Source organism: Drosophila takahashii, chromosome 2L (genome assembly GCF_030179915.1).
Source record: "Drosophila takahashii strain IR98-3 E-12201 chromosome 2L, DtakHiC1v2, whole genome shotgun sequence".
Taxonomy (NCBI): domain Eukaryota; kingdom Metazoa; phylum Arthropoda; class Insecta; order Diptera; family Drosophilidae; genus Drosophila; species Drosophila takahashii.
In genome coordinates this window covers 25,263,606-25,290,999 of record NC_091678.1, presented here as the reverse complement: position 1 = coordinate 25,290,999, position 27,394 = coordinate 25,263,606, and the positions used below count along the sequence as shown (strand labels likewise).

Sequence of the window (27,394 nt, the reverse complement as noted above, 5' to 3'; positions counted from 1 at the left end):
CAAGGAAATTAGAAAAAGTAATAAACACAATTACAAACCTTTGATGATGACAAAAATAGCGAATATAAAGAAGATTACATCAGTGTAATGTTTTATATAAATTTTGAATTTTCCTATTCAACATTTAAGATAATAAAAATTTTTAAAGTGTATAGCTTGAATTTTAAGTTCGCGCCATTTTTAAAAGCTTTTACAGATGTCAAAAAGCTGTTGTAAACAGTGCCACCGGACTGTCGCTTTCTTTGACCGTCTGGCAACGCTCTAAGGCGATCGCTTAAAATTGACGTGATGGTCACACACTCTCACCCACAATTGCACTCTCACTCTCTGCTTTGGTCACACACTCTCACCCACAATTGCACTCTCACTCTCTGCTTTGTTGCTATTTTCGCGTGGCTCCGTTTTAAACTCTGTCAAACAGAATATTAGCAACAAAATGTGATATTATCGCGTCTTGCCCTGCACACGCGTTTTCCACTTTTTGCAACGGTGTGTGTGGTTGTTGTTTTTATTTTTATTTTGTATCTTTTCGCTCGATTTGGCGACTTTGATTTCAGTCGCCAATTGTCAATCGGTGCGCCGGGTTCTCTTCTCTTCTCCAATTGGAACGTGGGTGTGCGAGTGTGTGCGTGTGTGTGCAAGAGAGCGGGTTCAATCAACTGCAGTTTGCAAGTCGAGCACATTCCCCGCCACCCCGAAAAACCCCCTTTAAGAAACGCTGCATTTATGCAATTAATGCATATTAAACTTATAAAGTAAATGGAATTTTTGTTTGGCAAAAACAACTACGTAACAGCTGCGTTCTAGTGTGTGTGCGGGAAAGAGAGAGGAGAGAGAGCAGGCGGAGAGAGTGGGAGGCGAGGGCGAGACAGAAAGTGATAAGTGAGAGGAGCAAGAGCGCTTTTGTAACGGAACAGAAGCCGTAGTTGAATTCCAGTGACGTTGAAAGAAACAACTGCAAAAGGCAAAAACAAAGACAATGTTTATAAGCTATATATTCCGCTTTGCTTGATATAAATGAATATGCAGTGCGGGTAGTTATACAACTGTGCTGCCAAGAGCCACTCATTAAAAAACGCCCGAGATGAATTTCACAGCGGCGGCAACAAGTGCAATAATAATAAAAAACCAAAAGCCAAACAAAATCCCCCCCAAAAAAACGGACAAGCGTGTCGCAGTGCAAAAAAGAAAACAAAAATAAAAATAAAAAACAAAATAAATGTAAAAAACGGAGAAACGTTAATTATAACGAGCCACGAAATCGCATAAAGAAATCAACAAGTGTGTGTCTGCCTTTTTCCCTATTCGCTTTCATTCATGCGGTCAGCTCAACAATAACAACTAAAAAAACAAAAACAACAATCGCTGATAAAAGCCCTGCAGTTGAGCAAACAACAACAAAGGCAACTACAACAAAGATAGTTAGAACATCGTCTGGCCATTGAGCTTAAAGTAAGTTTATTGTTGTGTTCTTAGTTACTGGCTTTTCAAGTCACCTAACCAGTTGCCAACATTTACTACATTTGCCGCCGACTATTTGAGTTGGACAAGCTTTTCGGCTTTATATCCAGGGTGCCCTGTACAGTGCGTTACGAAGGTGGTAAAGCGGTAAAGATTATTCGAAATGAGATCATGAAGGGGGGAGAAATATTTATTAATCATTATAGTAGTAGTAGATTAAAGTGAGCAGAAAACAAGAAAGAAAGCTAACTTCGGCCAGCCGAAGCTTATATACCCTTGCAGATAAAGTAATGCTCACTCGATACAGTTCCAGGGATTCCAGATTCAGCGTATCTATTTTAATTTTGTTTATACATAAGTAGTCAAGAATCAAAACGCCTACTTCCTACAAAGTTACAATGAATTTTCTTATATTTGTTTGAATATTCCTATGGAAGCCTTAAGATATAGTGGCCCGATCCGGCTCGCTCCGACATATGTATGTACTACCTGCAATAGAAAGAAGACTTTTGGGAAAGTTTCATCGCGATAGCTTTAAAACTGAGAGACTAGTTCGCATAGAAACGGACAGACGGACAGACGGACAGACAGACAGACGGACAGACGGACATGGCTAGATAGACTCGGCTATTGGTCCTGATCAAGAATATATATATATATATATTCACTGCGTTGCTAACATCTGACTGAAATTATAATACCCTCTACAAGGGTATAATGTATGTGAGAACTTAAATTTTTTTTCGGCATTTTTCTTAAATATTACAAATACTACACGTATTTGGTCGAAAAATATCATTTAGTCTTGTCAAATTATGAATTTGGTTGGAACCATTAAATAAAAAAAGGGAGAGGGGAGAAATCTAAACTTTTTGATCAAGGGCAACAGTGCGTATGAGTGATAAACTTTGAAGCCAGTTCGCAGACCCTAAAACCCTTTTTTTTTACAAAAAACTCTTTTGGTATACCTTAAATACCCCAATGCGCGTGTGTAGCATGTAAACAGAGCGGCTAGCTAATGACAGATCTCGATGGGGTGGCGATGAGGAGAGGTCTCCGAAAGGGCACTATCATCCGGGTTGGATAATCACAGCCATCAGATCGGTTGGGTAACCAGATTAGCGATGATCGTTTGCCACCAGCCAAGGTCAACTCCCAACAGTATGCAGGGAAACCTTTAGGGGAAGACCTTTTAGTATTTGTCGAAGCATAAACTTGAATCGAGATTAACTGCTAGAAAGCAACATTTTACAATCTCATATTTAAGGTCAGACAAGATTGAAAATAAAGTATTTCAAATTGTAAACCCCCATTTCCACCATAAAATTTGTTAGACCTTATACATTTACTTGTTGAGTACTTAACTTAACTTTTTATTATTTTTGCAGAACTTATATGCATGTCACACATAACTAAAGAGTAGATATCTTTTAGCCGTTTAAAAAATGTACCTAATTGAATTCAAATTTACAATTTAATAATCAATCACATTAGCCATGACAATTTTATGAGTTAAACAAGATTCTAAACCAAACATTTTCATTACAATAATAATAATATTCAATATCCTCTGCGCTGCTACGTCTAAAGTGCTTAGTGAAATGTTCTAGAATTTGGATATTCTGGCCGTGTTCAGGGCCTCCGTCATCAGTCGTCCGAAATCGGAGTGGACCATGGTGAATAGTTTTACTGCCCGCTCCTGAAGGAACTGACTGGCCTCAGTCAGATGCTCGGACAAGTTGCGAATAAGACGCTTCCTGCCGCAATTGTCAAGGGTGTAGGTCCAAAAGTCGGTGACCTGGCTGAAGTTATCTTCGGTATCACCGCTCATAAAGCGGTAGACATCTCCGGTCAGGGGGCAGCAGGTTTGCAGGCCCAGGGCCCGGGGGCTTTCCTTGGGGCCGCAGAACGAGTTGGGGAAGTAGTTGGGGGCCCCGTTTTGATTGTCAGTCACCGTCATTTGGCCATCCCGCTGGAAGTTCCTCACATTAACCCTGTAAGGACAGTTGACCGGTATCTGCATGTAGTTGACGCCCAAGCGATGACGCTGCGAGTCCCCGTAGGCAAAGAGACGACCCTGGAGCATCTTATCCGGCGACGGCTCGATCCCCGGAACCATGTGGGCCGGACTGAAGGCCAGCTGCTCCACCTCCGTGAAGTAGTTGGTGGGGTTGCGATCGAGGACGAGTTTGCCAACCGGCAGCAGGGGAAAATCCTTCTGGGGCCACACCTTGGTCACATCGAACGGGTTGAAACGACACTTCTTGGCCTCCTCGTTGAGCATCACCTGTGGAATAAGTTTTATAAAGAGGTATTAACTCAGACATTGATTATAATATCGCGATTCCAAGTTATAGAGTAACCGTATAGATCCGACTTGATCTTGGTAATAAAGAACCTGTTCTTATGATTAGTGTTAATATGAAGTAGCCATTTTAAACTACATTCTATGTATCCAATGGTTATGGAATAGTTATCGCTGGAACCCGAGGCTATCTCTTTTTTAGTTCATATTCCTACCTGAATATACATGGACCAGCTGGGATAGTTGCCCTTCTTTATCGAGTTATACAGATCTCTGATGGCATAATCCGGATCGTGGGACATTAGCTCTTCGCAGCGTCGGCTGTCCAGGTTCTTGACACCCTGATCGGTCTTAAAGTGAAATTTGACGTACTGCGTCTCCCCAGTTGCATTAATCATGCGATAGGTGTGCACTCCGTAGCCGTGCAGGTGGCGATATCCATCGGGGGTTCCCCGATCGCTGAAGTACATGAGAAGAGCATGCAGCGTTTCCGGCCGTAGGGTCATGAAATCCCAGAACATGTCGGGATCCCTCAGATGGGTCTGCGGATTGCGCTTTTGGGCATGGATCAAGCTGGGGAACAGCATGGGATCCCTCACATAATGCACGGGCATGTTGCAGCCTACAATGTCCCAGATACCGTCGTCGGTATAGAACTTGACCGAAAATCCGCGCTGTTCGCGGATTGTATCTGCCGAACCCGGCTCCCCACAAGCCACCGAAAATCTCATGGCGATGGCACAACGTTTCTTAACCTTATCGAAAATTGTGGCAGCACAGAACTTGGAAATGTCATGGGTGCACTCAAAGTAGCCAAAGGCCCCAGCTCCCTTGGCGTAGGCCACTCTTTCGGGAATCCGTTCCGAATCGAAGTGCATCATCTCGTCGAGAAACTGAAAGTCCTGAAGCAAAGCCGGTCCCCTTGGCCCCACCGTCTGTATGGCATCCTTTACGCCAACCGGAGTTCCGCTGGATGTCGTGATCTCCTTTTGCACCTCGGAGTCATTGTTCTTGTAGTCGATCAATTGATTTGTGGCCGGATCGCGTGAACACATTTTCAAATTTTGTATCGAGATGGTGCCGCCAGAGAAATTTCAAAATAAGTAACGCAATTCAAAGAAATATTTCACACAATTGATTTGAACAGCAAACGAGGATGTTGTGAGTGGAAGTGGACGTCAAATGTGTGAACTTAAAGTGAAGTCTAGTTCTAAGAAGACCTGAGAAGGTGTGAAAATGGCAAACAACTCAATAGATCACAAGTATTGACTACCAAGCATTACATTGCACTTTCTGCTGTTACAAGTGGGAGCTTTTATAGAAGAACTTTATGTAAATTATATATGAAAATATTAAATATAAAAAAAATTTTATTTCATATTTCTAGAATCTATTAACAGTAAAATACTAGGTAAACGCAGGAAAGGAGTTAGTTTTCTGAGATTAATTTCATTCACTACTAAGATAGTAGTACATTTTAAAATTTTAGGGTCTTTAGTTATCAGCTTTTACCGGAAACGTAGATATATATTTAGGTCTGCCAGCCAAAACGTTCTGTTTGGGTTTAGGATTTTTATTTTTGGCGTCGTTTCACGCGGCTCGCGACATTCACGAGGGTTCAAAGGTGAACAATTGACAATGCAGACGAGGGGGTCTGCGTCAGTGGCACCACGATAAGCGATAAGAGAGAGAAACTCAGGGGAGATACGGGGGAACCAGTGCGGTAGAACCCATAGAGCCCATGGGGCTTATCGGCTGTTCTGGCACTCGAGCAAAAATCGCAAAAAGTCGGGCGCGAAAAACAAATTCACATAATGGTAAATGGCCAGAAGAAACAATAAATGTCTGATAATCAGAAATTCTGTTTCAGCGTTATCGGCAGTCACTGAATTCTTTTTTTACCTTCTCTTTTTTTTTTTTGCTTTTTTGCCGCAAATGAGTGTTTTTATCTGCCCCTGGGCCAGTCAATAAAGCGAAGAAGATTATGATTTCGGGTATTTTTTGGGTCTTTGTGTTACCCTTTTTTTTGAGTTTTGATATTTGATATTTTGGGAGTGTATACACTGTACATAGCTTTGCTTTATAGAAGTCCAATAAACACTATACCTAGTACAGGTGTGTCTGGCATACTGCTGATATGGGATCGTAAAACAAGTGACTCCTCCCTACTAAAAATATCCGGTGGGGGCCATGTAATGTGAAGCGCTTGGTTGTCGGGCACTCGAGTTGACACCTACATTGTGTGCACAAACGACGAATACAATACAGCTATATTTTTGTAGATTTACAGGCGATACTTCAGTTCGATTAGCGGCCCATCATTAAAAATTTAATGTGTTCGCCATGCGTTCTGCGGGTTTAGCCAGCAATAGATTGATATACGACAGCTTATCGATTGCCTTTCCCACTTACAGTTGCCGGGCCTCACTTTATGACTATGTGATTGGATCTCTGCGACCGACCTGTAAATAAAAGTGACCACATAACATGAAGCATCCTCAGGATCTGAGCGTTACGGATGGCCAGCAGCTAATGAAGGTGAACAAGGTGGAGAAAATGGAGCAGGAATTACCAGAACCGGGTATGTTTGTAACTATTTTTTAATTTTTTTTAAATTCATTGTATAGCTAATAGTCTCAGTTTAAGTAGGAATAATATTTTTAGAAATTCCCTTTTGAGATTGAGTTTATCTAGCTAAAACTATGGTGTACCTTAAATTTTAAAGAATATTTTACCTATTAAGTTTTCCCAGTTTGCGATAATATTTACGACTTTAAACAGTCAAACCTTTTTGTGACGGACAATACGTTTAACACGTGCCACGTGTGGCAGCAAAATCTTTTTCGAATCTCATCGGCAAGTGGTAGCATTATAAATAGAGCGACTTGGCCTTGATAAGACCTCTTTCCAACCGATAAGCCTGCAATCATTATAAATGTTTATAATTTGTTTATTGATTAGGAAAATTTGCTGGCAGTGTCGCCTGCTGCAACCGCTGATGATGGAATTAAAGTTACATTTGAAGCGGCGCACAGATGGCAAAGGAATGCCATCTAGCGAATAGGGCTGCGGAAAACAAAGGAAACGCGCACAATTTTAAGCGCTGCGAAACGTAATCGTAATGTTTAACTTAACCCCGAAGGGTTAAGTATGCGCAATGGCAAACACACGGTGCGACTAAATACTGGGGCTTATATGCATAGTATATACCCAGCTTGCCCAGCTTACAAGCCGCGTCTCATACTTGTTGAATATTTATAGAGACGATCAGCCTGAGTGGGGCTTGTGTCACCTTAGTCGATGTGCCTTTACTTATTTTCGAACCTATTTATGCCTCCTGTAATTCCGTGGTATTATGCATGGGAGAGGTTCAGGGGCCCGGGCCGCTATATATACTATAGACGTATATTTTCTACATAAATCGAGAACCGTCAGACCGGGCGACTCTCCCACCCTGCTGATATGATATGGGGGTTATCGCCCAGACGCGAACTCCCTTGATTTGCATTCGCCTTCGGCTCGGCTTTCGCAAATCTCCGCCGGTCTTCGATTCATTGAGGCTTTTTATTTTTTTCTGGTACGTTTTGGTTTTGGGTCAAGCGGTATAATTAAAAAGACCGTTTTCCGCTATCTAAGATGGTTTAGCCGCATTGGCAGACAAACCAACGAAGTAACCCACATAAATAAATCTATTTATTCGTTCATATTCTGTGATATCCGCCTTGGACATTCATTAATTTCCATGGTAGATAACTCAAGAGGTGCCTTGCGTCACATATGATATAAAGTAAACAAATATGTCGCTTTGCTTGAGGTCTAGAAGGCTTTTGCAATCGTCAAGCAAACATATATACATGTATGGGATAATAAGAACTGAGAGTGACCGCCAGATAAGAAAGTTTCATATTTCTTATGCTCATGCAAAACCATTGCCAAGATGTGGGTTTTAAAGGATTTTTTAACTGATTGATTGTGCTAAATCGAAGAATTGCATTGAGATATGGGATAGTCTTAAGAAGGCTTAAAAGCTTGAAAAGGTAGGAGATATCAGATTAAATAGAGTACTTTAAATTTATTATGGGGACGAGAAAACGGCCCTTGGACTGGTAATTAATTATACTAACTTTTAACTTAATCTCAGTATATGGGTATTGCTACAACTGTCTCTTTTGAATTTTCGTATATTTCGAATAATTTTTAATTACACCAGTTTACAAAAAAATTTATGAAATACGCTTCATTGCGTACACTTTGACGATATGTAGCTTCTAAACTAATGACTGAAACTCAATGATGTTTATAAGAAAGTTAAAGGACATTCTATTACCTGTAAAACAAGTATTGGACGGCCAAAATCGGAACTCAAGCTAGAATATAAAATAGTGTCAAAAACGTTTTTCACGCTTTAAGAATAAATTGTTACCATACCAAAAATTATAATACGTTACCGGAAAAGCAAGGTCGCTTTCATGGCGTATTTCATCAATTTTTTCTTGTTAACTGGTATTACATTACTTGCTGACCATGGCAGTTAGTGAATCTTTAGAACTGAATTTGTTTCACTTCGTGGGGGTGAGGGAAAAGCTTTTCGAGTCGAGTACCTGGCTGTTAGTAGTCTTTAGTGAACCCATTCCCGAGATTCACTCCTTACACAATCCACTTGGCCGCACTATCCTCACACTTGAGCTAATTCTCCAATTAGCTGGAGCTGCGGGCCGCTTTATTCAATTGCGATGCTTATTATATCTTATTGTTTAACGTATCTCACAGTATCCCACAGATACAGGAAAGCGAGCGAACCACTCAGCCAATGTGGACACATTTCACTTAAAGTTGTCGCCGCTAAATGAAGTGTAAATAGTAAATTGCAGTCAAACATTATGAATACCATAATCGTCATTATTGCGCTCGTCATCATTGCATTGCAGTCAGCCGACGACGAGTGATCATGATCATGAAGCCGATGACGAACAGCACATGCAAATCACATGTGTATCCCATGGATACGAAATACGAAAAGCGGGAGCTCTCGGTTCATACTTCGGGGCTGTGTTGTCTTTATAAAAATGTATGCAAATAAAATAATAAGTTTCGCACAAAATTCACTTAACGAAGCACCAGAAGATCGAGCGAAGGAAAACAAAAAATAGCAGCTTGGCATTTGGCTTGGCTTGGCTAATTTTCATAATTCCTTGGAAATTGCAAACCACCAAGGGTCGCCACATGTGGCCGGGAAAAGCGACAGCCATCAGCTCGAACATGACATGCATTTTATTTCAATTCTATCTCTTTGCCCGTTGTTTTCCACTCTTACTGCTGTTTTCCCCTCACAAATATACACACATGTATGAACATTGTTTTCATCACCGCCACACCCCAGGAAATATATCTCTCGGATAGCAACTGCCGGAGTTGCTGGATTCGAATTCGGATTCCCGATTGTGGGGACAACTATTATTGTGTGTGTGGTTGTGATTCATTCGCATTGGATCGAATAAAATAAGTTGGGGGCTGCATTCAAGCCACAACATATGCGTCATGTCCTGATCGCTCGGCTTACAGAAAGTCACACAGATTACTGATGGGTGTTCGTAAACATATTTTGTAATTGCACTTAATGCAATCTCTCAACCCCATTTCAAGGGATCATCCAGATGATGCTTGCAGCAATGCCAAAGCGATTATTTTGGTGAGAAAAACGTGTATATACAGTTTGCCAGGAATAATATTCAGATATTCAGTTTATTAAAAAAAAGATTTAATGTTATTGGAAAGATTATAAATATTATTTATTAAATACAAAACAATTTAATTTAATTTAATTTACTAATCTAATACATTTTTTAAAACATATAAATATTTTAGTTTGAAGCTTATGTTTTTTCATTCCAAGTAGTTTAAAATAACTTTATTATGTACACAAAATTTCGAAAAGTTTTGAATGTTAATTTGTTCGAAAAGAAATAAAGATGTGGATAAATTCGATTTAGATTCGTTTTCTCTTCCGCGTGTTAAATTTAAAGTTGGCTTTAAACTCGTAATTCCCATAAGCTTAAAAAGTTTTAAAACTACGTAAAATATAACATGCGGACGAGAAAACGGGTCTTAGGCAGTTAAATTTGCACTGCGTAATAATATCTAAGATCGTCAAATAGAAATCTTTCTGAAGATTTCCTTCGGTGACAAATCTAAAAATGTAGTCTGACACAGCTGTTAAAACTCGATCGTTTGTGTGTATCACAGCCATTTACATTCAATCAAAATTCGCTGCGTATAACAATTAGCCAACTCAACCCCTTTGTTGCGACCAGAATCGCCCCATCATAATTATATCGAGTTTCCGCAAAAGCCGATGTTGGTGATGTCCCATGATGACGCCAATCGGGCGGCGTTCGAAATGGAATGGAATGAAGCAAAGTGCACCATGAGTGGGCAACTGGGGCTGGCGTGGAGCTCCGTTTCGTCACAGAAATTCCGCCGTATAAAGTACGGCTGGCGACGTCCAGCTGACTGCGATTGTGCATGCGATGGTGTTGAATGACAGCAAATTATATTCAATTGAATCACAAGTATCAATCAGAGCCGAGCCCAAAGAAACCGAAAAACCAAACAAATCATTTGAAGATACTCCAAGCGGCATGTCATCGTGTTTTCGTCCAGTATCTTGGAAAATCTAAATTTTCCGACTGCTTTTCAGAATATCACTGATAAGCGACCGAGAAGCGAGTGCCTTGAACGGCTTAGCCAGAGGCGCTTACTAACCGACTCAGCCAAGTCGACTGTATCATCAGAAACAAACGACCTATTATAATGCCCCACTACACAGTATACTTTCTCCCCCTCATATCTCTATCTCTTTCTGACGCTGTCTGAGGCGACGAGGCTGCAGCTCCGGCTTTGATAAGCAACTACGGAGATACCAGAATGACTGTTTGTCGAGCTGAAAGTGAAGTGATCTACAAATAGAATAATAGAGAAACACATTTTACCTAGGCTAAAAAGCTCTTGAATTGTTAAACCCACCCAGGAGTATTTGAAGAAATATTATCAGATTAGGGAACAGTGAGTGAGAGCTTTTAACACGGTCCGTACATGTCAGGAAATTATACTCTACTGCACTTCCAAAAAAAAGTCCACCAAGCCAAAAACCTTGAAACTTGAATAAAACATATTTCCACATGATTTTGCCCCGATATTAGTTTCTAATTAGTTGGATACTGAGCTTAACTACAAATTTGGAGTATAGTTTGATTATTTTTATGACAAACCCCACCAATATACGCAAAAATCAGTTTTTGGCTATTTTTTTGTTATTTTTTGGACCTGTCTTCTGTTGTTAATTTATCCTATAGGAATGCTAATATGTGACATTTTTCTGTACTGAATGCTTCATTCACATGCTAAACTATTAAGTTAAAAGCAAAACATCCAGCAATTGAGAGATAGAGGTAAAGAAATCCGCTTTACAAAACAGTCGGAAAAAATGTCCCGAGCGACATGTCCCGAGCGAATGTGGTTGAAACTGCATAAAAAAAAAAACGGCAAAGAGTTTTTGAGTAAAACCAAAAGCATTTCACAGCGACATGTTTGAACAACATTCTAAAAAAATCGCATTAAAATATTCCATCAGAGTTCGCTAATTTCTGGTGTTGTATGAACTTCCCCGAAATCCACTTCTATTTTTGTCCCGAGCGAATACGGCAGTTTTTTACCGATATCTTAAAAACTAAAAGTGGTACAAGATCAAGATTTTTACCAAAAATAGAGCTTGGGAAGAGTGAAAAGAAAAGCCCATAATTAAAATTAAAATCCATTGTTTTACACTTTTTTTTCAACTTTAAAGGTGTGCAAATGTCCCGAGCGACATTTTGGAAGTGCCCATATCTAATTTTTTAAAAAGGTACATAATAAATGTAATCATTAAAGCCTTTAAACTCGATTATTGTATTTGATTGGAAATCCCATAAAAAAATGTTAAATTAGCGTTTTGGACATTTTTGTATTTTTCAGATTTTTGTTACCTTTAGATAAAAAGTTGTTAAAGAAAATGGAAATACTAGATTCTTTATAATCATGTGTTTTATGCGTCCCTCTTCTATTGAAGGGCGTAAACATTCAAAAACCCCTTTTCTGCAATAGATTGAATTGAATGCATTATTAATATCTTACCTTTCCTCCCCTAACGTAATAAAGCGCCCCAACTCAAGACCTTTTTTCGGAGTGCCCAACTTTTGGTAATCTTCGAAACTGTGAAAAAATAAGCAATAAAAACTATTTATTTAATGAAAGCTCAAAAACACACATAGCCCCAAGCAAATGTACACAGATATGGTTTTATTATATGTGCCATTAAACAATTTGAATTATATACTCGGCACTCTGTGCTGGTGTGAGTAGAATCCGCTTAATCTAGTCTGATAAGACCGGCCGATGTAGCAGCGTCGATCTTCTGCGCATGCCCCCGATTCGAGGCGATCGAAAGCGATCCAAGCCGATCCGAGCGATCCGATCCGATCCGAACTGAACTGTTAACAATTTTGCCAAGACGACTGCTGCAATAATAATATTAATCACAGAGCCAACAACAACAGGCTGAATAGCCAGAATAGCCACTGCCGTAGTAATAATATTTATTAAAGTTTTTGTACGATCGTTGGGCTCGGTCAGCTTCGAGCCAGCCGAGCGATCCAAAGCTTTCGTTGTCGCTTCGTCGGGGCCGTCGGCTTCTATATCTACAACAAATAATATTAAGACAGTTAGTACGTGTTGAGAACATTATTTGAGGTTTAGTCAGTGTTTTGCACTAGGCGGTAATAATACAGACAGCCGAGAGGCGCCGCAGGCTCACACCCTTTTTTACCCACATAAATCAAAAAGCAAGCCGGCTTGAGAAACACTACTTGCAACTGGAAAAAAATATTCAAGAGCACCTGTGCGGCAAAAAAAAGGACTTCCCCCGCAAAAGGACTGTGATATTTTGTACAATTCAACCTACCGCCCAATTCGCATTTATTTATTTATCCGATTCGTATGTAAATATATATCTCGTATCGAACCAATTGCCGACGGTTCGGTTCGCTTCGGTTTTTTTAGCGGTTCTGTGTTTTCCCTCGCTCCTTAACTTTCATCGCTTCAGCTATTTTCGGTTTTAATTTGTGCAAATATTTAACTTTACTTAAGTGTGTCTCTGGCCCCTCACCTTAGCTGGCTTCGAAAAAAACCAGCAAAAAAGCAAGAGAATTATATCTAAAAAAAATGCTCACCAACAATAACAACAAAGTCGGCAGCAGCGACAAAACCAGCAACAGTTTGTGAAAAACTCAATTTGCCAACGAGTGTGAAGGATTTTCAAATATTTACCCGATTTTGCCACACTCGCACTCCCCCTCGTCTACGATTTGCATAAATACGCACCAGGAACTTGGAAGGCGTCTCCTACACTTTGTGAAATCCATTGCTACCAACCGGATCGGTCTAATACACATATATATTATTTGAAAACGTGAACTATCAGCAGAGATTAACGCAATCTAAATGTATGCCTCAATGTTGCCCAGTTTGCTAAATATGAAAACGGAGAATCTGACTAATTCAAGCTATGACGATGCCTTTCTTCTGGAAGAAAATCTTCTGCACATTATGGGTGAGTGGGAAATCGGCAAAAGGATATTTACTTTTTATAGAGATGAAAGGCTTTGACTGAGATACGTACTACTTTCTTAACTGTTCTACTTGTCAGGATAAAACTTGTTTACGAATGTTACTTAATGTTGCACCTATACAATATTATTAAAGATCCTACAATTATTTCAATGAAAATAAATAATGTCTCCCTTTAAATGCAGCACAAGTTTCTGATTATATTGTATAGCACACTTTTAGACAGAGGTATGGTTGCCTTTTTAGCCATTTTAAATTCAGAAAAAGAAAGAAAAGAACATAAAGAATCTTTAAAGAAATCTTTACTAATTATATTTTCCCTTTATTAAATTTATTTACCGATCATTAGTATAAATAAAAAAAGTATTCGCACCGAACTATCAAAGTTTGGAGTCCTTTGAGATTTTTCATATAAATTATAAAAGGACAAATAAAAATCAAATTAGAGAGAAAATTTAAAGTGCTTCAAGCCCAATAAATTACTTTTTATGCTTCAATTCAACGTACTACTTTTTGATTAAGCAGATTTATGAGATTAGAATTAATCTAGGACCGATGGGGGTAAAAGCCATGTTGGTAGGTAATTTAAAATGCGCAGTTTTGGAAATAATCTACACTAATAGATAACACTGTAACATTTAAATAGGAATCAGTGGGAATCCCCGCAATCTCAAATTTCATCGAGTCATGCTGAGAAAAGCTTCTGCAAAAATTGATAACATACAGATATGGTAATGAATATTAATGAACTTCCCAATGGGAAGTTATATTTTTAATAAAATAAAAATATATTAATTATATCGTATATACACTTTTTATAAGCTCCAAAATAAGTTTTAGTGGGTATCTATTAGCTTAAACTGGCCACCTTCGCAATGTGTTTCGTTCCCAGAGTTGAACGCCTCTGATAAGATACACTTAATTGCGTCCATGACAACATCGCAAATAATTCGAAGCCAAAATCAGGCGACACAATTCCTCCAGATCTCTCCTCATTATGTGCCCATCGATTTGCGATTTGTGGGTCTAAACAAGCAATTGCACTGTAATTCGTTGCCCATTCCCGATATGGGTTTTATCTCTGGCTATATCTGCCATCAGATAAGTGATTCCATCATGTGCAAGCCATTCATAGGGGGTAGAGGATTTATCGTGGCATTCTGGGCTCATTATCACATATAGCAGTTCCATAAAAACAACTTTATTGCAATGCTTATCAGCGATTATGATTCTCTGCCCGTGTGCATCAAAGGCGATAAGATTCCATCAAAAGCCAAGAAACAGAGAAAGTCACAAACAGCCAAAGGCAAATATAATTAGCCAACTTATAAGTTGGGTTATTCTTAACGTACCCTAGAAATAGGTTTTTTTTTAACTGATCCTTTAAATACAAATTAAATTAAAAACAAAAAACTTAAGACACATTTTTGTTTTTCGTTTTAAAAGTAGTCACAATTAAAAATATCAAGGGTACTTTAATGTTCGAACGTTGCCGGTTTCCAACACCGTATGTCTTTCTTTGTTTAGAACAAATTATACGATTATAATGCGTGCTTTAATTTGAGATTAAAAACATTAAAATATATGTTTTTGTTTATTTCGTTATTTGTGCGCGAGGTTTCGGGAGAGTGGAATACGGTGTGATTATCATGCTATAGATAGAACCAACCAAAATTCACTCAGCCGATTTTAAATATTTTTCTCTGATATTGTCGCACACGACTGGTTGGGTTAATTAACAATTGCCACTCAGTCGTTTTTAAAACATTCAAATTATTTATACCTTTGTTACTAATACAAATAACCCCCTTGATCCTAACACATCAAGGGCGATGAGCACTTGGTAACCCCTCAATAAAAGCAGCGATCACAAGAAAAACAACTTCAACTACAACTACACGTGCAGTTCGTATTTAATTTCTTTGCAATTATTCAGCTACCTTATTGAACTAATCACTAGTTCGCCGATGACAGTGATCTAACCGGAAATACTAGCCGTGCTATGTGCATATCACTATGTAAAAGAGAAGACCACTCAAGATCTACAGAACTCTGCTGTTATCGTTAAGTACTGCCAAAAAAACTGGACAAAATTGAGTCAGATTGAGTGCAGACACTTGAAAACACAACAACCAAAAAAGATAAGCCTTAAATCGAATGTTTTATTTGTCAAATAGTAGTTAATTTCACTAAATAAAGTATTCAAGAGCGTTATATAATATTTTTTTGGAGTACTTCACAGATTGAAATCCATTCAATTTTAAAGTGATAACTTTATAAACCAGAGGGATAATTACAAAAAAGAAGACTCTGGTAATTTTGAAAACATGTTAGGATTCATTCCTCTCACAAGAAACCCGGAAAAACCTTGGAAACTTGTGGAGTAAAACTTTGGGCTCCTGTTTCTCTTATATATATTTATCTTATATTTTGGGGTAGGTTAGGCTCAGCTTAATTTGTGTTGGGTCATTCTGACAAGCTGCATTATCGGTTTAATACATCCCATTCAGAAAAGTGCTAATAAAAACTTCGTTTGGGGATTTTTAATCACTGCTTTCACACGCTCTCAGTCACAGCTCTCGTCACCGTGACTTGCAGTTCGCTCTTCGCTGGAAGAAAGACTATGAGTGCCCATGTATGCTAATTAGTATTATAATAGAATGCGTAGGCTTCGGCACCCGACGCACCCAAAAGGGGCGATAGGGAAGAACATATTTTTTGAGGAGATGAGTCTGATCAAATCTAAGACGAGTAATGTAGAGCTGAGCTTTGGGTGAACTAAACGAGCGCTTGGCACAGCCAAGTTCTAAATGTCATGATACGCGGTTCAAGGCGAGGATTGCTTTAATTGCTGTCGGCTATTTGCTATTTGGAGATACAAATGTATCTGAAACACGTTAGCGCCCAATTAAGAGGCCAGACGGACACGGCGACCATAACAAACATAGTTAATGGAAATTACACTTGACTCGATTCTGAGTACCAGGCGAGAAGTTTTACTTTCAGCAGCAGGTCTAGAGATAGAGATACATTTGCACAGATACAATAGTTTAAGCTGTCGTCTTGCTGTTTGATTGGTCCGTGTGCTGCTTGCCGCTTGCCGCTTTGCCTTTTTGTTAATAACAATTTAATTGAGACGTTTTTAGTATTTTAATTATAGACAATATGAGCGCAATTATTAGTCATAAAAATAATGATAATGCCAATAAAAAAGTTGAATCTTACGAGACGCCGTCGCTTTTAATTGGATCAGGCAAACGAGGGAAAATCTGAGAAGCTGAGTACGATCGTTAGAAGTTCTTGTTGATCTTTCAATAACCTAACCTAGCCCAACTTAAACCAATGATCGCATTCGGTTAGCTGGAATATCCTCAAAGTGTTGTCAGAATTTATATTTGCCTTGCAAATATGGTCAAGCTATCTCACAACCGCATGAGGCTTTTCCAAATTAAATCATCCACTCCCTTATACACTGGAATACAAATTGGTCTAAAATTAAAAAAATAAAAATTAAAAACTAAAATCATTTTATAATGCCAATTTTTTAATTGAACAAACCCCATTGTTAAAGCATTAACACTTCCCAATTATTAAAATATTATATTATATGTTATAGTGCGATTTCCCAAGTGTGGGGCTATCATTGATTGATCAATATTTGCACTCAATTGTCAAGCTCTCCAACTGACTTTGTGGGTTTTCGCACAAACAATGGAAAGTTGGATATTTCTAATGTCGAGGGTAAACATCCGTCGGGAGATCATCCCCAGTTAATGGCAAAGGAATCGTTCCCTAAGTTCGCGATTGGGTGCGAATGTAATCCTATAAAGATCACCGCATTCATTCCTGGAGATGAGCTCAACGTTTGAGTTGGGGTTCATATTTGCAATGATTTCACAGATATTTCCACCCACAAGTGTTTGCTCCATCCAAACTCTGACTCTAAATTTTCCCACTGTTTTCCCCATCGTGATATAATGCAAAGGATGGGTTTTCGGCTTTTCGCTAATGCCCGTCCGATATTTATGGTAGATTGTTTGTCGAATACGGAATTTAATTGCACTTTGAGAATTTTAAACACAACCTTTTGGTGGCTGGGTCAAAGTCATTTGCTGAAATTACAGGAGGAGCCAAAGACAATTCCAGTAGATTTCATTGGTTTTCGTGAAAGTACGAATGCAATTAAGTCGCGTTGTAAACTAAAATCTTGCTAGTTCAAGGAACTATCGGAACCCCGTAGATTATAATAAAGGGATGGACTAGACAACCTTCAAAGTTGCATCATTGCTGGGCGTTGTCATGAGCTCAGTTCGTGTGTGGGTGCATGCAGCTGCGCAAGCTACTGATAATATTATATATGTACCCACCCTACATGATCGTTTCCCAAGCAATATTTCTACCTGGCAATTAGACAATATTTTGCGGCGTCCGTCTTACGCATATTTATTGAATTGGATCTCTGACATGCAATTTAAATTTAAACGAACTTAAATAAGAAATAAATCTGAAAGTGGTTCTTAATGATGAGGAAGGAAAAAACACTAAACTTTTGTATAATTAATTTTAATTTGCAATTAAAACTAATAAAATGATGCTTAAGTATTTTATTTGTTTTCACACATAACTTATATATTTTATTGAACTAAATGAACTTCAATATATGTTTATATATAGGGAAATGAAAAATTTATTGCAAATACTCAAAACTTTAAAAACTTATTATAATTTTTTTAAGTATTTAATTTAGGGGGGACTTGTTTTCCCCATGACTTTATTTTATACGCAGAGATTGCAAAGAAATATGAATTGGAATATCAACAACAGCCCGGCTGATATCTCGCTGATTCATTTTTAATTTTTCTCCCCCTGCCTTCAATTTGTTTTCAATTTCTGCTAATTGCTCTTGTCGCATGTGGACACCGTGTGTGCAGCTATTTTTTCGGATTCGGTTTCGATTTCCAGTGTTTTCATTTCGCTTGCCGATTTTAAATAGATCATACGCCGTGTGTGCTATCAGCGGCGGTTGGGAGCTTCGCTGCCATTAGGCACGTTATTGAGTCTCTGCCGCGGTGCTGCGACGGCGATAAGAGTCTATATAAAACTCGATCGGGGACTATAAATGTGTGCGCGACCAGATGGGGTTAAGGGGTTTCAAAATTACACACTTATGTGGGCTAATGCTAGTCGTTCGCATTGCCGATGAAACAAAACAATAATTAAGGTCTTTGCTAAATTGTTCAGCTCAATTGTTCATACTCAATAATCTGTGCATGTGAGCTTGTTCAAGATTTTTTAGATTTCGCTGACTTCCCTAAACCGAGTACAACCCAAATGATTACAAAAAAATATTAAGTATTATAATAGCGATTTTTCTCCCGACTAACTATATATATGTATTTCTGATCAAGCTGAGTCGCCGATTTGCTCATGTAGACTCTATTAAAAACCTATGGTTGCCATTCAATATATAATTCTGTCGAAATACAGTCTAAAATTTTTAAGATAAAACCTTTTATGTGGCACCTTGACTTTTATGTGTCCATTAAAATTCCGCCATAAATTTTATAAAGATGAAAAACTGATTGCTGCCATGACAACCTGGAGAAGTCTAAATTTTAGTATGTTCTAATTAATACTCAATTTACAATCCACAATCATGGAAACTGTAAGGCTCTTATCAAACTTTTGTTTTTTGTGACTAATGGCTGACTAATTCAATGCAAAAGCTCTTATTCATACAAAAGCCACCGGAAATACATTTTTAACACGTCGACCAATACATTCTTAAACACAAAGAAATTTAAATCAATTAACTGATCTAAAAATTTTGCAATGGCTGCTGTCTAAGACTGATTCCAGTTTCTTTAGAACACCACTGAAGCTTATATAATGTGGTTGTTAAAAACACAAATACATATAAGTTTATCATTCTGGTAAACAACAACATTGTATCCAAAAATAAATACAAATTTTGCGTAGTTCGAGCAAAGTTCTCATCCAACTCGTGTTTGCCGAAATAATCACATAGGAATATGTGTATTTTAAATACGTATTTTGTCAACATGCCTGTCTAATATTTTATTCTATTAAAGATCAGTTATATTTAGAAAAAAAGGCATGCCAAAAAACCAAATAAGCAAAGAAAATCAATAATAATGATTCAAAAGAGCTTCCATACAAATTACTGATATGATCATTTTTTTTGTTAGGGGGTACCTTTTACAATGGTTTAATTTTTGTTTGTTTATTTTGGTAAATAATGTTGTTATAAATAAATACTCCACAGAGCGGAGAGGTATAAGAGAAATATGGTGTGGTACTGATGTATCGGTAAACACAAAAATTATCGTTGAAGCGCAAAATACTCGATTCTCTCATATCGAAACCGCTCTCTGGATCTATTTAAAAAACGTTATTGGGGGGTTTTTGGGGGCTCGTCGTCCGCCGGCCGCGAATATTGTGTTCGGCATATTAATTAAACAAACTTAGACCGAACACATTGAAACACATTAGTAGATAAAATACTGTGTTGGTTTTATACGATTTTCAGGTGGCTACACTTGTTTGTAGATTCTTATCAGGAAACGTGAAATCTAGGTATGTATGTGTACATATACCTTTGATTGCTGTTTTTCAGCTCTCTCGTTTTATCAAGAACCATAAACTACTTGCGGAATACCACACATATGAAATCCTCGAAATAATATTTTTTTGGCGAATCAAGAATCCGATATTTTCTAATCTCAGATTACGATTTGCCCACTTCAGTAGGGGGCATCAGAAGCGCCAACAACATTTTTGCAATACTAACGATGACGCAGCTTAAAAAAGTGAACTCTAACGATGACTAGGCTAAAAATATATATAAAACTTACACCGGGGCCTGTTTCCCCCAACCTGGGAGTGTGCGAGCGAGACATAGCTAGTGAGGGACAGGGACAGCGAGAGTGGGGCGAGAAAGTTTTATGCGCGAAATGCTAGCAAACGAGTATTATGCGTATGAGTATTTTTTATTTACCTTTTTTATTCGTTGGTGTTTCAGTGTATTTCTTTTTTTGTTTTTCGAGCGGGAAAAACAACAACATTAACTGTGATAAAACAACAAAAGCACACCCATACACAGAGAGATAAGAACTTTTTGGCACCTAAATTATCAGCGTTGGATTTTTTACTTAAACTTCTCTTGAGCGAGTGACTGCTCTTATTTCGAGTTTGATTTTCAAGCGGTGAGGATACATTTCAGGTGTACATTAGGTATCGATCGGAATTGTCGGAGTGCCGTGATTAATTGTCTGAGAATCTGTAAACAAACTGGGCAATTTGCTGTTTGGAGTGCAATCATGAAAAGTCTATTAAAATTGTAAATGTTTGCCAATCAATTAACTTAAAGAGAATTCCCGGGAGATGAAAACTAATAGGATAAATAGTGGAAAATCTTCGAGAACCCACCCATCGCGATTGCTTTGGGATAATCGCTCTGTTTGTATTGCTTTAAAAGCGTTTCATTAGGGGAAATTCACTGCGAGATATGTATGTATAAAAATAATTTAAATCAGGAATATTTTCATGTTTTTTTTTAGCAATCGGTTTAAATTATAGAAGAATTTACTTATGTGCACTTTTATTTCAATTGCTGTAGCTTGATTAATAAGCTAAACAACCAGGATTAGTTGAATTTAATTAAAATGTTAAGAAATATCTTCCCTTCTCTATAAAAACAATGGTAAAGACCTTGACCTTGATGTCATGTAAAAGTTCTGCACGTACAAATAATTTTCATTTGAGCGAAGTTCAGATTAAATAAAACCTCAAAGAAAGTTATCTAAAAATATTTCAAGAATTACTAAAAATTACTACTCCTAATAAAAATAAAATTTGATATCAAAAATAACTTAAATGAAAATAAAAAAAAAACAACCATTTTACCTAAGGCTGAGTAAGCTTTTACACTGCGCAAAATATATAAATATAATAATGCAAGGGTATAATAAGAAGCCAATTTTGTTTTGGTATCCACAATTTACAATTGTTGGCTATTTTTCTGTGTGTAACCCACTGTACCCACTTTTATTGTTTTTTATTAAAAGTAACTACTTTTTACCGACCCTTCCTCTTCTACGTTTTACTAGTATTTCTAGTTTCTCTCTTTCTCCGTCTTCCCAAATGATTTTCTCATACACACACACGATCCCTCATAACGATGTCCAAATTAAAGCCGGCTTTTTTTCTACACATTTTATTTATTTATTTGTTTATTCGTTTGGCCGATGTCGTTGTGTTTTTGTTTTTGTCCACCAAATGAATTTCTATCTCTGCGGCTGTGTCGGGATGTATGCATGTGTGCGAGCTCCAAGTCTGGTTTTGAGGTCTCGCTCTCTCTCTCTTCGGAAGAGTGAGATATGCAAACACAGTTGAATTGATTTAAGCGTCGATTAACGCACACATTGAAAACGCACAGTAGAAATTAAAGCTTACAAAATTTAATAAGGGGTGAATGACGTGGGTTTTGAAATAAAACTTAACAGTGTTTTGTCTAAAACTTAGTCGTGATCAAGTTCGAATACTATTCTAGGAAATAAAGAAGCAAATGTATAATTTTTTTAAATATACTACAATATGACGATTATCATTTTTTTAAAGTGAATATCTTAATATGACAATAAAACACTTAGTTAAAGAAAAGGATTGTAATACTGTAGTTTACGGTCTCGACGGACCGCAAATTCTTAAACATTAAGAATTATAAAGTTGCGCGTTTTGCTTCATATACTAAAAAAAAAAGGTTTTTGTCTTTTAAATTTTACGTTAAAATACAAAATGTAATATAAAGGAGAACCAAATTTAAGACTTTTATTACAAATTGTAAAAAAAGATTTTGCCTTTTAAATTTTACATTAAAATATAAAATGTAATATAAATGAGAACCAAATTAAAGACTTTTATTACAAATTGTAAAAAATTGTTTGGCTCCACATTTTGGTTTTAGCCCACTGTGCGTTGGCAGAGAGAGCGAGAGAGGTGCAAAGGCACAACATACGATACGCGACTGAAAAATTTCGAGTCGTGTGTTTTTTCATTAATCAGTTGCATTAAAATGGTGCGCAAGTCCGGTAGAGTTAAAATTTCTAGTCGCGATCGAGTGGCCGTTGGAAACATTCTCTTGCGTGGCAAAGTGGGCGGTGGGCGGGTCGCTGTTGCAGCGGCAGTGGCAGCAGCAGCGGGACGACGTCGACGCAGGCGCGACAGCAGCGCCAGCCGCACTGCCTCCAGTGACGGTGTGTGGTTTTTGTAATTTGTTTTTGCCATTTCTGTTTGTTGCTATTGCGCGATTTTTTGCCAGTTTTTTAAAACTACAACTTAATGACCCCTGTGTATCGTACGTTGTATAGCTACGGTCAAAGTAAAAAAACACTAAAAAAAATTTGAATAACTTTAAACTTTTTTTTACAAGAATTAACTCATCCTTATATGATATTATCAATTATTTCTGCTTATTAGACTTAAAAAGTGTAATTATTATAAAGAAAAAACATGAAATCTAGTCAACAACTATTTTCTCTCATTTATTTCCTTCTAAACAAGCAAATGGTTTATATCTAACTTCTAGACTGAAACTTTTTTCAACGAATATCAAGATACGTAGGAAATAAGTTTTCTCGTGAAATATTTGACATTCTGAAAGCTTAGGTAATGTTGTTAGGCCGGCAAACAAAACAATTTAAAGTTTACGATTTAGTTTTATGATTTCAATTGTTATTTAAAAATAAGAGGAACGAATTAAAAATACATAAGTGTATATTTTCACTTATTTTCTTATTAAAAAGTTATATTATTTCGTTAGCGAATTTCTTCCTATGTACAATTTTAATTGTTGTTTATGTGCAAAGATTGTTAGTGCTTTTTAAAAGCGTATCCAGTAGATATAAAACTGCAGAGAGGAATTCGCGTAGGCACAAACAACGTCTAAAACACACGCACAGTGCCCAGCCTCTGAGGTTACAAAACTGTAGACTTCAGCATGACGGGACATTTTTAGCAAGTCGTCGTCTTACGTTTTTGTTAAAAAAAACTGTATGACATTATAGAGCCCTGTATATAACACTAGTCCAGTGCCTAAAAACCTATTTTTTAAATTCATATCTTAAAAAATGTAGATAACGAAAAACATCGCATAATTTTATCGATCCGACAACTTTTAAAGAATTTTCTCCCATTAGGTATAGATTCATAAAAAAGCGAATATTTTACATTTGTATACTTTTAAGCTAAGATATATAATAAATGCTGAAGCTCATATTTTTTTGCACCTATCAATAATCTATTAATAGGTACATCTTGAAAATATAAAATGACGTGGCAGTTAAGAAATTCCAAATTCTAATACAAGCTCTTAGAATGTTGATAAATTAATTTTAAAATAAAAAAAGGGTTTACATTTAGCAAGGTTATCTTAATGCATATAGAATCCTAAGAATACATTCAACTGATTCGCCCAATAACTAAAAGTTTTCCTCACTTTTCTTGCAGAATCGGAAAGCCACATAATGCACGCGGATGCCCTGGCTGCAGGTTACCCGGCTGCCTCGCAGCCCCACAGTCCGATCGGCCACGCCCTCAGCCCCAATGGCGTTGGACTGGGATTGAGCAATAGCAGCAACCAAAGCAGCGAGAACTTTGCGCTCTGCAACGGAAACGGAAATGGTAATGGGGGCAGCGCAGGAGGCGGAAGTGCCAGCAGTGGCAGCAACAACAACAATAGCATGTTCTCGCCCAACAACAACCTGAGCGGAAGCGGAGGTGGCAGCAGCAACAGTCAGCAGCAATTGCAGCAGCAACACCAACAGCAGCAGCAGCAACAACAGCAATCGCCGACGGTTTGTGCCATTTGTGGAGATCGGGCGACGGGTAAACATTACGGCGCCTCGAGCTGCGATGGCTGCAAAGGATTCTTTAGGAGGAGTGTGAGGAAGAACCACCAGTACACCTGCAGGTATGATGAGAAAGTCTTTTATTTGGGTAAGACCCAACAGTAATGTTAAGTATTTTAAATATATTAAGGGGTCACCCCCAAATACGAAACCATTTAACCATTTCTTTGTAACTTTTAAATAATAAAAACCAATTTTTTATATCAATTAAATTAATATATGTAAGATCCTTCCATAAACAGTCTACCATCTTACTCAACTCCACTTTTACTTGCTAGATTTTCGCGGAACTGCGTGGTGGACAAGGACAAGCGGAACCAGTGCCGCTACTGCCGTCTGAGGAAGTGCTTCAAGGCGGGCATGAAGAAGGAGGCGGTGCAGAACGAGCGGGACCGGATCAGCTGCCGGAGGACCTCCAACGACGACCCGGATCCGGGAAACGGGCTGTCAGTGATCTCACTGGTCAAGGCCGAGAATGAGTCGCGCCAGTCGAAGGCAGGCGCTGCCATGGAGCCGAACATCAACGAGGACCTCTCCACAAAGCAGTTCGCCAGCATCAACGACGTCTGCGAGTCGATGAAGCAGCAGCTGCTTACCCTGGTGGAGTGGGCCAAGCAGATCCCGGCGTTTAACGAGCTGCAGCTGGACGACCAGGTGGCCCTGCTGCGAGCCCACGCCGGTGAGCACCTGCTCCTCGGTCTGTCGCGCCGCTCGATGCACCTCAAAGATGTCCTGCTGCTGAGCAACAACTGCGTGATCACCAGGCACTGTCCAGGTAATGTTCACAAATCACGAATTGCGCCTAGAATATTTTGTAACCATGTCTTTATTTTCCCCCGCAGATCCTCTTGTGTCACCCAATTTGGACATCTCACGAATTGGCGCCCGCATCATCGATGAATTAGTGACGGTCATGAAGGATGTGGGCATCGATGATACTGAATTCGCCTGTATCAAGGCCCTAGTCTTCTTCGATCCCAGTGAGTTTTTCCCGAGGCTAACCAAGTGAACCTATTAAATATTTTATAACAATCCCTTTATAGACGCCAAAGGCTTAAATGAACCACATCGCATCAAATCGCTACGGCATCAGATACTCAATAATCTCGAGGACTACATTTCTGATCGGCAATACGAGTCACGCGGTCGCTTTGGCGAGATCCTGCTCATCCTGCCGGTTTTGCAGTCCATTACCTGGCAGATGATCGAACAGATTCAGTTTGCCAAGATCTTTGGAGTGGCCCACATCGATTCGTTACTTCAGGAAATGTTGCTTGGAGGTGCGTAGATATACAGCATTGTGATTTATTTTAAATGATAATTTATAATATTATTTATTTGTGTTTTACAGGAGAGTTGGCCGACAATCCTCTGCCGTTGTCGCCGCCCAATCAGTCGAATGACTACCAGAGTCCCACCCACGCGGGCAACATGGAGGGTGGCAGTCAGGTGAACTCCTCCCTGGACTCTCTGGGCACAACTGGTGGCCCCAGCTCGCACACTTTGGACCTGGAAGTGCAGCACATCCAGGCTCTGATCGAGGCGAACAGCGCGGATGACTCCTTCCGAGCCTACGCGGCCAGCACAGCAGCCGCAGCCGCTGCAGCCGTCTCGTCCTCCTCCTCTGCGCCCGCATCCGTTGCCCCGGCCGCGATCTCGCCCCCGCTCAACAGCCCCAAGTCACAACAGCAGCACCAGCAACATGCGACGCACCAGCAACAGCAGGAGAGCTCCTACCTGGAAATGCCCGTCAAGCACTACAATGGCAGTCGGTCCGGACCGCTGCCATCACAGCACAGTCCACAGCGCCTGCATCCCTACCAAAGAGCGGTCGCCTCGCCGGTCGAAGTGTCCAGCGGTGGCGGAGGCTTGAGTCTGCGCAATCCCGCCGACATCACGCTCAACGAGTACAACCGCAGCGAGGGCAGTAGTGCTGAGGAACTGCTCCGGCGCACTCCGCTCAAGATCCGGGCTTCGGAACTGCTCTCCGCATCCGCTGGCTATGGAATGGGTGAGTACCATAAATATACAAGTAACCTACCCTGTAAAAACCATTCATTAAAATATTAATACTTTACTTTAACACACTTCCTAAATACAAATTAAATATTACAAGTTATGACTGTAATATAGGTATATATTATTTCAATAGTACCAAAACCTTTCTAAAGTGTAATTAAAGATTCTTATCAAAGCATTAGTATTTCCGTTATCAATACTAAAAACTACGCATCTTATGAATATAAGAACACAATGAAAACCATTTTTAATATATATTTCTTTGTTTATATTTTAGAGCCCTGTCGGATGACGCTGAAACAGGAGCCAGAGACTGGCTACTGATGAAACAATGATCGGGTGCAATATGCAGTTTGCAATAGGACATCCTTTAAGCACACTCCCCACAAACATACAGACCCTCTCTTGCTGTACTCCCCACCAAGTGCTATACAGAGATGAAATTGAAAATGAAGAACTTACTTAATTGTTATGCCTTGAACCATTTTGATACTTTTTATTAGTTCTTAAGTAGGTATCTTGGAAATTGTTGCTTAATTTTTAAATGTTTAACGCAGTTGCAATCTATTTTTGGAGTCATATTTTGCTCAAGAAGTTTATTATACACAACTATATACATATACACCATCTAGCATGTACTGAGTTTGTTGGTTATTTGGTTATCTTATACTTGTGCGTGGATCACAAAGCATTCATATAGGCCATGCAATATATTGTTTTAGGTTAGGGTGTTGTCTAGATTATGCGCTGAAAGTGTAATATATATTTAATGCTAAACAAAGAACTATTTTTATATGAGTATGTATAATATACAAACTATTTCTAAGATGGCTGAATGAATAAACACAAAATCAAAATAAAAATTGGAGAATGTGAATGTAAATCGATTCCCACCGCTGTTTTAATTGTTAATGGAAACTTAAGGCATGTATATTTGACATCATCAGACGACGGGTTGTAGATCAATAGTCATTAAAATGAAAAATGTATAGAAGCAGACGGACAAACTTTACATAAAAAT

At 38.6% G+C, this 27,394-nt stretch overlaps 2 protein-coding genes across 4 annotated transcripts; one reads left to right on the top strand and one right to left on the bottom strand.

Annotated features, from left to right (window-relative positions):
* The first annotated feature begins 428 nt into the window (after positions 1–428).
* Hnf4 (Hepatocyte nuclear factor 4) lies at positions 429–27,260 on the top strand. 3 transcript variants are annotated; one of them, XM_017160416.3, is made up of 8 exons: positions 429–1,452; positions 6,181–6,347; positions 23,954–24,416; positions 24,633–25,129; positions 25,197–25,334; positions 25,398–25,634; positions 25,706–26,365; positions 26,651–27,260. In XM_017160416.3, the coding sequence occupies exons 2-8, from the start codon at positions 6,254–6,256 to the stop codon at positions 26,695–26,697; spliced, it is 2,136 nt and encodes a 711-aa protein (XP_017015905.2). In that variant the 5' UTR covers positions 429–1,452; positions 6,181–6,253; the 3' UTR covers positions 26,698–27,260. The 3 variants fall into 3 exon arrangements, with proteins under 3 accessions (XP_017015905.2, XP_017015896.2, XP_017015914.2); XM_017160407.3 differs by lacking the exons at positions 429–1,452; positions 6,181–6,347 and adding an exon at positions 12,570–13,409; XM_017160425.3 differs by lacking the exons at positions 429–1,452; positions 6,181–6,347 and adding an exon at positions 22,521–22,701.
* CatB (Catalase B) lies at positions 2,917–4,956 on the bottom strand. The gene is made up of 2 exons (XM_017160437.3): positions 3,982–4,956; positions 2,917–3,748 (listed from the first exon to the last, which is right to left on the bottom strand). Exons 1-2 carry the CDS (start codon positions 4,819–4,821, stop codon positions 3,068–3,070), a joined length of 1,521 nt encoding a protein of 506 aa, XP_017015926.1. The 5' UTR covers positions 4,822–4,956; the 3' UTR covers positions 2,917–3,067.
* Positions 27,261–27,394: the final 134 nt, after the last annotated feature.

What these genes read in the sequence shown, in the direction of transcription:
- CatB (XM_017160437.3), bottom strand. Translation starts at nt 4,821, where the DNA reads ATGTGTTCACGCGATCCGGCCACAAATCAATTGATCGACTACAAGAAC. An exon ending in GCTGGTCCATGTATATTCAG is followed by an intron (nt 3,749 to 3,981) that starts GTAGGAATATGA and finishes CTTATTCCACAG; the next exon opens with GTGATGCTCAACGAGGAGGC.
- Hnf4 (XM_017160425.3), top strand. Translation starts at nt 22,521, where the DNA reads ATGGTGCGCAAGTCCGGTAGAGTTAAAATTTCTAGTCGCGATCGAGTG. An exon ending in TCAGGAAATGTTGCTTGGAG is followed by an intron (nt 25,635 to 25,705) that starts GTGCGTAGATAT and finishes TGTGTTTTACAG; the next exon opens with GAGAGTTGGCCGACAATCCT. An exon ending in ATCCGCTGGCTATGGAATGG is followed by an intron (nt 26,366 to 26,650) that starts GTGAGTACCATA and finishes TTTATATTTTAG; the next exon opens with AGCCCTGTCGGATGACGCTG.